The sequence below is a fragment of the Protobothrops mucrosquamatus genome, unplaced genomic scaffold (genome assembly GCF_001527695.2).
Source record: "Protobothrops mucrosquamatus isolate PMUCROS unplaced genomic scaffold, P.Mucros_1.0 scaffold1170, whole genome shotgun sequence".
In the NCBI taxonomy this organism is placed as follows: domain Eukaryota; kingdom Metazoa; phylum Chordata; class Lepidosauria; order Squamata; family Viperidae; genus Protobothrops; species Protobothrops mucrosquamatus.
In genome coordinates this window covers 67,348-77,713 of record NW_015387384.1, presented here as the reverse complement: position 1 = coordinate 77,713, position 10,366 = coordinate 67,348, and the positions used below count along the sequence as shown (strand labels likewise).

The window sequence follows — 10,366 nt, the reverse complement described above, 5'->3', positions numbered from 1 at the left end:
GGTTAGTCTGTGAGCCAATACGTCATGCTGTCAGCCAGTGCTGCGTCCTCGTCAAAAACTGGGGGAAGATAGGCCCAGGACAGGCGTGGCAAGTTTGGCTGACTTGATCTGATTGGGCAGGAGGATTAAGTTAACCCTATCGTGGATTATCCATCTCCGTGCTGAGAAACGGCGTTCAGGTAAGACAACGCCCCTTCTATTTCAAAACTAAAGGCAATTCTCTTTACCTAGAATAATTTTGAGAAAATAAAGCCTTATGCTAGCATTATTGATACACAGGTAACTAATGCATTGTATTAAAAAAAACTTAACATTGATACATGTACATTGAGCCAAAATTGTGAAGAAAACTGAGTAACTGGTTCTTTAAAGAGGTTTCTCTTCACATGAGAACAGTCAACATGTGAATGCTATTTAAGTAAGTAAGTAAGTAAGTAAGTAAGTAAGTAAGTAAGTAAGTAAGTAAGTAAGTAATTTTTATATCACCATCTCTCCTATAAGAAAATTCTGGATGGCTTACAGGTTATGTTGGTGTTAGAACAGCAGAGCCCTGTTTTTTTCTATCTAGATGACTATCCTGAATATGAGTAATGTATCAACAGTGCTCAGATTTATTAGTTATATTTAAAAGCATTATCATTTTCTAGAATATTTTCAGTCTTCCTCACTGAAACCAGTGGGAATATTTTAACTGAATGAAGAATTCATCCTGACTAATGTGTGTACTATCTCTCATCTCTTGGGCAGGATTGTCAAAACTGGATCCCTGGAATGGTATTATGAACATGTCAGAACTCGTTTCAAGCATTTTGGAAGTGCTAAAGTGATTCGATCTCTCTATCGAAGGATGTCGCATGGACAGAAAATGAAATCTACTTCACTTGGTATGAGCAATGGTCTTAGTGAGATCTTCTCAGTAACTTTTTTTAGAAAGCTTGGAAGAGTCTACAAACCACTGGATACTGAATTAAATAGCACATCACTGTAATTATCTCTGAATAACTGCAGTCTATTTCCACATATTATATTACTCTCAGGCCAAAGAATGTGGTTTTCCAGCTGGTTTGATCCCCATCAACTTTGTTTTAGAAAGTTAATCACCACTGAGAAATGGTTTGGAAAAAGTGAATTGGAATAAGTAATTTGATAGTTACTGTATTTCATTCTAAACTTGGGGATATCCATTTGAAAGTAAAAAGACCCATTTTTCTAAAGATAATAATATGAAAAATTTGAAAGAATAAGTTCTTTGTAACAGTGAAGTGTTTGAGGGACTTTCATATTTTCCAGCATCCAGATTTGGTATTACGTGCCAAGAGAGGTAATGATAATATATGGAGAGATACTGTAGTAATTATTATATAATGTGACTTTCTTGATTGCTTAAAATAAAGCTTTGTGACACAGTCACATTGCCTCCAATATAGCAATTGAGAGTGTCCATGAGCTTCCAGTGTTGGCTCTTACTTGTCCATTTGATTAGAAAAACTAGGAACATTCTGTTCTAAAAAATCAATGATTTCTACCATCCTTTTTTCACAGTGACCACAGAATAATCACCAGAAATAATACAACTGAAAATTGTATCAAAAATATACTTGATTGATAAGCAGGAGTTTCTAATCAACAATATTGCAAACCATAAGAAGTTATCATTATTATGCTATGCTGTTTTACTGAAGTGAAGTACTTCTATTGTAAATATAGTAGTCCTGTGTATGGTACTTCAGTTGCCAAGGGAAGAAAATGCTTCAGAGAACGTAGCAGTGCTTATACAGCTCCATCATAGAAGCTGCACAATCCCAGGGAAATGTATCTTAATATTTAAGAAATTTAAGATAGGTCTGTGCATTTGAAAGCATGTTTTTCCTTGAATCCAAAGTATTGCACAGCCCAATTGATAATACCTATGTTTTTAGAACTATGGTATGGTTTTAGAACTTTATAGATTTAGAACTGAAAATGTCACATTGTTTTACAGATAATCAGAGTTTAAACTGAGTGATAGGATGGTAGGGATATGACCCTGTTAGAAAGCGACCTAGTATTACAGAGTTGGATTTTATTCTTCATATAATGTACTTCATATTATATACTTAAAAATGTCTGCTTCTGAAAAAGCCTTAAGGATTTGTACCCTTTTTTGTTTAGGTAGCCACAAAAGAATTGTCATATGTCTGTGTACAAGCATTTATGGAACTTTGCTTGTGGTTATTTTTTTTCCAGTTATGGCTCTTTGGATCCAGCTCAGAATTCCATTCTCTTAGTCAGAACGCGCTGACTTTCTGCTGGTTTCTTGGGACCCATTAACTTCCAATCTCTTTCCTTTAATATTCCAGATTTCAGACATTGAGTCCATACTGTAGGCAAGAATTCATCCATTCAAAACAAAAAGAATCCAAAAACCATACAAATGTGCATCAGATGTTGATGTCCTGAGCAGAAGTGGGACAAAACTGTAACATTGCCTTTGAGTTGATGATTTATATGGACACATCTGTTCATATTTTTTTTTTTGCATGATACAGAAGTGGTTTGCAATTGGTTACTTCCAAGATGTTTGTTCAGTAGTTTGCTAATGCAAAACAGGACTTTACAGCTTTGGGGAACTCCCGAAAGGGAAACAGTGCTCTTTTAAGAAAATAGCTTCTGCCGGGAAGGGAGGTAGCCGTTTGAAAATTGAGCCAAAGGGCCATCCCTTTCATAGCATCTGAAGTACTGATTCCTTAATTGAGATTGTTCCATGTCTTTGTTCCTAATTTCTTAATTGTGTCATCGTAAACATGTTGTTTAAGCTATTATTGTAGCATTACCTGTTGGTTCTGAGATCTGATTTGTATTTTAAATAGTCTTGTTTTATTTTTAATTGTTTCATTTTCCTTTCAGTTTAGTTCAGCAAATGATTCACTTCATTTTTCTCCCTTTTTTCCCCATTCAAGTTTTCATCTCATTTCCCCATCATATGATTTGAGAATCAGTTTCCTTTCTTGGAGCCTTTACTTTAGCCACAAATTTACTCATGGATCTGAAACTGGCTACAATGGTTTTCCAGAGAACAGTATGGTTGAAAATGCCTTTTAAATTCTGTCCTCAAACAACCTAGGTATAGACACTTTCTGTTAAAACAATCAAAAGTCACAGAAATATAGCTTAAAATTCCTAAACATGTTTCAATGAATCTTGGCAGGCTGCATTCCCTCATGCATTTTAATGTGTCTGAAAAAAGTCCAAGTCTATTATAAGATAAAATGTAGAACTGTTTATATTGTTCCATACTTGCCAAGGGAACAAAAAACAGCCCAATTTCTGAATCTCATTTTGGATTTGGCTAATGTCTCAAAGTAGGTAGACTGACTCCAATTGAGCCCTAGTCAAATTGAGGCAAACCTCTGAATGAAATCCTGTGGTCTGTTGTGGATCTGCAATTAATTCACCATAAGTGGTCAGGAAATTACAGATACAATCACCTTGAGGAATGTCCTGTTTTTTTCTGATAAAAGTCCAACAATTAACATCATTAATTTTAGGTGATAAGGTGCAACGTTATATTTTAACATTAACTACAGTCCGTAGAGTCAGTCTGTAATATAACCAGTGGCTATGAATATCATATATCAACAGCATCATCATGAGATGAAAGGGCCTCTTTGTTGGTAGAGTTTAAGGAATACTCACAAGAAGTGGTACAACCAAGAAGGCCTCATGATTATTACAGCAGTCTGACTAATCTACAGTGGGAGAAAATGGCATCCCAGGTACCCTGCCTTTCAAGTTGCATACATTTGTCAGCCTAACTAGCCAACAGCAAGGACAAGTTCCTTCAACAGTGTCTTTATATGAGAATATTTTTCACTAGCTGTTGCTAGCAGGGCAGTTGTAAGAAGGGCATTCATGGACCAGATTACAGTAAACGAGAAATGAAATTACCATTGGGAATGAATATACACAATATCAGTTTCTAAATCAGTGAAATGAGGTTGGCAGCAATTGAACCTGACATCTTCTGGAATGTAAAATGTGGTCTGTAACTGAGCTGTAGCCCCTCTTCAGTTGCATGGTAGGTATCTAATCAACATGTTTGTTTGCATACATGCATGTGTCTTTCTTATCCAGATGATTATCACCTGTACAGGAATAATCAGAGTGAAGAAGGGGAAACAAGTGATGATGTGGATGGAGCAGAATCTGAGTCTTATGCCAGGGTAAGGATAATTCATGTAACTTTTTTCCATGCATGTTTTACATAATGTGGAATTTCATTATTAAATCATATTGCCCTTTATTTTCTCACTGCGCCCCTCCTCTGAATTTATCTTGAGGAAAGCTGCCTCTTTCTGAAACAAATTTCTTTTGGTTCTGAACAGTCGAAACAAAAGTCCTAGTGAATTCAATACATTTCCAGAAATGTGCTCACTCATGTCTGAATTCTCAAGGAAGGACTCTTTTCCACTTTCTTCTTTCAATATATTTTTTGATTTCTCAGTCTAACCTATAATCCTGATATTCCCAGTTGAGATGAGATCAACCAGGTGTAACCATCTGCAGAGGCCTGATGAAAATGAGGAGTATCTTGGCTGTCTATACAGAAGGCACTACAGTAAAGCTACAGTACTAAAATATAAAGAAAATAATTAAAACATTTTGCCATTCCACAACTGCTGAGACTAAGTGTGCAAAAGTATGGTCACATTATTAAATTATTGATCTTTATGCCTAATCACAATAGGGTGGCCTCTCCCAAATAAATGAGTGATAAATTTGCAGATAAATCGGTGAGAGTAGGAAAATACTGCATTAATGCTGCTGTTCTGAAATCCCCTGGTCCTTTAGAGTCACTTTTCATTACAGCAACATTAATTTTAAAAATGGTTCTTTCAAAGTTGGCTAGAAGGTAAGAAAACATAAACATTTTTGGATTGTACAAGATATTTAAGAGAGGACTTTAAGAGATAAATTATCTTTAAAAGATATTTAATAGAATATGTTTGCTTCCCCCCCATAGCCTATGTATTTATTAGTGTCACAGAGAACTTAATGTAGATTTTTATGTGCCCAAAACCAAGAAATCTGGAACTATCATAGCAAGATGAGATAGTCAGAACAATCCACTAGATGAGAGACACTCTGATAGCTAAAGTAAGCAAATGAAGTTTTTTAATGGGAATACCTACCTCTGAGACCCCATCAGGTGACAATCCTGTAAGGACACGTCATTGAAGAAGGTAACCATATTTCATCTGTTTAGATAGGCAGATGAATACAGAAAAAGGCAGTCTGGACCCACATAAGGGCCTTAACAGTGATAACCAGTACCACAAATCAACAAGTGTTCAGTGAAGCTCCCAGAGTAGTGGGTCATTTGAATCCAGACCACTGCATTCTGCACCAGATATAACTTTCATGTGTTTCTCAAAGGCAGCTACATGTATAGCTTGTTAAAGTAACTCAATAGGAGGTGACTGGGGCATGAGTGACTGTAAGCGGGCCATCTGGATATAGGAAAGGTTGCAATTGGATATAGAAGAGGTATCCACAAGATGTGCAGAAGCCTTTCTAGCTATGAGTGCTACTATCATACAGTAAATACCAGAAGGGATGTTATCCTTTCTTAAAGATCATGTGAAATGTAATATTTTGTGATCTTGTGATGCAGTGAAATTTTAAATCTTTTACTTTTTGTGCTTCCTAAGATGCGCAAGAAAAAGCGCCTACTTTCTGTACATTCCTTTGATTTTGAAACCGACTCAGAATATTCTTCCCAATCTCGCCGTCAATCTGTCCAGCTTTCTCCATGTCCTGGGAAAGAAGGCCTTCAGGTATTAGGGATCTGTTGGTGATTGTGGTGTGAGTCTATCATCCTTTTTTCTTCTTTCAGTTTCTTTTCTATTCATTGAACTTTGTTAACCCACTATGTAGCCTAAGAGTTTTTAATGTGAGAAATGTATTCAAACTAAGGCTGTTGAAAATCTATGAGATGCCTGGGGCTCTTGGCTTTTTTCAGAAAAAAATCAAAATGTTCCATGTACTCAGCAGTGTGAGTCTCTCAGCAGAAACTATATCTTTGCAGCACCTCCTGGAATGACCATCTGATCTCATAATCTGGGCAAAAAGCTTTTTAGATTCTTTCATGATATGAGAACATAGCTTGGGTTTGTAGTTTCTTACATCAGAGTTTGGCATCTTGGATGAGTTCAGTTTTGCTGCATTTTCAGAATGTAGGTAGACTTGGGTTGAATTTTTGTCCGATATTAAGAAATGTGGCTTGAGAGCCAACTTTCAGCTTTAATGTAGTCTTTACCCATTTCAGTGACTTTGACCAGGTTCTACCATGTCTATGCCCCATGAAAATGTGTACACATGTTTTTGGCACACAAGGCTTATTATGCCACAGCTGATTAAAGCTAGATGATAATGCTCTTGGATTAAGAACTTGTTGGAAAAGAACAATTGTAAGTATGCAAATGAGAGAATATGTAGCCTGCTTATTAATACCAACAGATGATTCTTCTTCTTAGAGCACTGAAGATTTTCCAAATGGTGAGGAAGCCTCCATGCAGAAAGACTCCATGGTAGCAGAAGCAGACTTGGCTGCAGTCTTCCATCATATCTTGCAAGAGCAAGAGAAGCACACAGCTCTTCCAGAACAGGAATTCAGTACAGAAGTCCAGTTTATAGACAACTCACATACCAAAAACCTGGAAACAGTCCCCAAAGCTGGTAGGTACTTCCAGCATTAGAGGCAATCTTAAATTGCCAGTGTTAGAGGCAGTGTTTACCTAACAATGTATCTTGCATTTTCAGGACAATTCAAACTTTCAGAAATGTATCACATTTTGTTTACATGCAGAGATTTTATATTTCTTTCATAATTCACCGAAAGACATCCCATCATTAACAGTTTTCTAACAGTCTTTCCAGCAAAATAAAAACTGGCATATAATTGACTACTTAAAGTTTTAAAATTGCAGGTATTTTTATATTGGAATTTATTCTCTGTTATGTCAGAACAATTGACCAAAACCATAGAGAGAAGGTATTTTTTCAAGATTCAGAATGATTTGTGTGATGGAACTCAGCAATAGCAAATAGAAAGATCCAAAAAGGGTAAAATAAACATAGGAAAAATACAAATACATCTATTCATATACATATATATGAGAAAACATTTGTTTTCAAAATTACAATTAAAAGTGATCCATTTAATTGCCAGGTTGACTGAGAGTAATTTATGGAAGGGAAATAAATGAACTACCAACAACCATCAAATGCAGCTCTCCGTGTCATAAACAAAATTATTACTCATTCTCTTTTTGGCCCAGCCTATTGTCCAGGGTTGTGGTTGCAGGAACAGATAGGAAGAGGAAATGTTATATATGCCACATTGAATTCCTGAAAATAATTTTTAAAAATTAATGTGATCCAATTAAAAAAAATGTGGCTGTTCTATTTGCAAAGAAGGAGTACAAATCCTTTGCAGGCCAAGAGACATTTGCTTTTTTGCACTTCTAGCTTTATTCAGGAACTGCAGATTTTCAGAAATGATGAGCTCGTTACCACTTCTGTTCCTGTCAACTATTCTGCAACTTGCAGGATAGCTGTCTGTTGTTGGGAAAACTCTCTTCCCTGGTTTTCCAGATTTGTATTAGGCTTTTCTGCTGAAGACTGTCTCAGTCAGCCCATTGTGCTTTTAACTGGACATGGGAAATGGATGCCAGAATCTGAATGCATCCAGATGCATGACAAAGGCAGATGGTGAAAAATAATCGCTTTGATATACCTCATCATAGAACAGGGCAGAAATATTTTCTTATTTTCACACTGCTGACTACATTGCAGAGTTTTAGGGTATTACATTTTCTATATAATAGGTACAATCTAGTTATGTTCCAAGTCTTTGCTGCGTCAGAGGGCTCAGTGTTTTACCGATACTATAAATATCTAGGAAATGAAATTATCAGAAACCAAGTTATCCCTAATGTTGTTTCTCTTAACAAGGTGACAAACACTGGGAAGTGCATGAGCAGTGATCAGCCATCTGCTTTTCCTCGGGTTACAAATAATGCCTTTTTAAATTTGCTATAGGTTTTCTTAACCTACAGGTGATTTGGATGACTGAGATGCTGAAAACTAGCTACAAACCTGGATTAGGGAATAAAGGGGCAAAGTTCCAGAACCTCCAACTTTCTAACAAAAGCTTTCCAGTTTAGCTACAGGGATTGTAAAAATCCATGAGATTACTCATATCGAGGTAAAGTATTTGGAGACCCTGGTACAAACAGATCGCTTCGACATTCCTTTCTCATATCTTAGGATATTTGAGAAGTATAACAGGCAAGGAAGAAGCTATAGCTCAAAGAATAAGTTTTACATGCTGAATAAAATAGATTCCAGCTTTTATGTCTTCTGCACTTTCCTTAAATGGATCACTGGTCATGCTCAAAAAAAGACAGTATCATATATTGAAAGTATCCTTAAGACTGGAGCCCAAAATAGATGATATTATTATTATTATTATTATGGATCATCGCACAGTCAGCCAGATGTTCAGACTGGATTTGGCATTTTGTCTACCTATCGAGTCCTTACCCAGGACCTGGGATAGGCAGATGTGGATGTTTGATGGTATTACAGATATCGTCGCAGGATGGAAGCAGTTCCTAGTAAGACCGCCTTTTGCAATTGACTAATAGCGAATTTGTCAATGCCAATGGTGTTCAAGTGGTGCTCCAGTTGTTTTGGGATTGCACCCAAGGCGCCTATTACTATTGGTACTACCCTTGCTTGCTTTTGCCACAGTCTTTCTATTTCTATATGTAGGTCTTTGTATTTTGTTATCTTCTCCAGTTCTTTCTCGTCTATTCTGCTGTCTCCAGGCACTGCCACGTCCACTATCCAGACTTTTTTGTCTTTCTTATCGACAGTTGTTAAGTCCGGGGTGTTATGTTGCAGGTGCTTGTCTGTTTGAATTCTGAAGTCCCAGAGCAGTTTAATTTTATCATTTTCTATGACTTTCTCTATTTTATGATCCCACCAGTTTTTGCTTACAGGCAAATGATATTTCTTGCAGATCTTCCAATGCACCATTGTTGCTACTTTGTCATGCTGCTGCTTGTAGTCAGTCTGTGCGATCTTCTTGCAGCAGCTTACCAGGTGGTCCACTGTTTCTTCAGCTTCTTTGCATAGGCAGCACTTACTGTCTGTTGCTGTCTTCTCAATTTTGACTTTATATGCATTTGTCCTTAAGGCTTGGTCTTGTGCAGCCAAAATTAGTCCCTCGGTCTCTTTCTTCAATTTTTCTGCTCTTAGCCATTGCCAGGTCTTGTTATTATCTGCTTTCCCAGCTATTTTTTTTTAATGTACTGGCCATGCAGTGCTTTGTTTTCCCATGCCTCTATTCTGTTCTTCATTTGGTCTTTCTTGTAGGCCAGTTTGGTCTCTCCAGTAGTCAGTAAGCCTTCCTGATATACTAATTTCAGTGCATCTTCATCATTGTCCTTCAGATATTCTTCCAAAGCCATTTTTTCTTCTTCAACCATCTGATGTACTTGCAGCATTCCACACCCACCTATTTGCCTTTATTATTATTATTATTATTATTATTATTATTATTATTATTATTATTGTCGTCGTCATTATTATTATTATTATTATTATTATTATTATTATTATTATTATTATTATTATTATTAACTTTATTGTCACTTTGAATGTACACCAATCGGCATACATCAAAATGAAATTTTGTTGCATACAGCTCTCAAAGGGCCACCACCTCCGATATACATTCCTTGTTCGTGGCCAGCTCAAGTTTCAGATCGACCATTTTAATCTCTAGGGAGCGAACAATGGCAAACAGGACAGATGGAAACAGAGCTCTATGTGGATTAGCCATCAAATTAGCTTGTATTCCTGCATGACAACCTCACCTTCTTTCCTTTTTCGGATCCTGACTCTTCCACCTTTTCCTTAAAGAGGCCTTGCTTCTTTTTGCCCCTGGAGCATGCTAAGGCCGCCACCAACTACTCCAAACGCCTCTCTCTCTTCCTCTGGGCCTGCGGACAGCCTCATCCAGTTCCTTCGCTCCATAAGCCCCGGGTCCTCTCCTCCTCTGCCTCCATCATGCCCTTATTTGCATGATATCTCAAGGTGCATGCTTTCAAACATGCAAATACCGTATATACTCGAGTATAGGTCGACCCGAATATAAGCCGAGGGACCGATTTTCCCACAAAGAACTGGGAAAAATTGGTGACCCGCTTATAAGCCGAGGGGGCATTTTGGCTGTTCCTCCCTGGCCGTCTCGGCCTCCCTAGCCGTCGGTGAGCGCCCGTCAGGGCGCAGCGTCGCCAGGCCTCCCCCCTTCGCG

General features: G+C 37.4%; 1 protein-coding gene across 1 annotated transcript in view; it reads left to right on the top strand.

Annotated features, from left to right (window-relative positions):
• The window catches only part of MLPH (melanophilin), a 50,367-nt gene that overhangs the window by 24,763 nt on the left and 15,238 nt on the right, over positions 1–10,366 (top strand). Inside the window, exons 3-6 of the mRNA XM_015820737.1 lie at positions 748–884; positions 4,114–4,202; positions 5,691–5,816; positions 6,516–6,717. Of these exons, the coding sequence (XP_015676223.1) occupies positions 748–884; positions 4,114–4,202; positions 5,691–5,816; positions 6,516–6,717 (554 nt within the window). The remainder of the gene's footprint in view (positions 1–747; positions 885–4,113; positions 4,203–5,690; positions 5,817–6,515; positions 6,718–10,366) is intronic.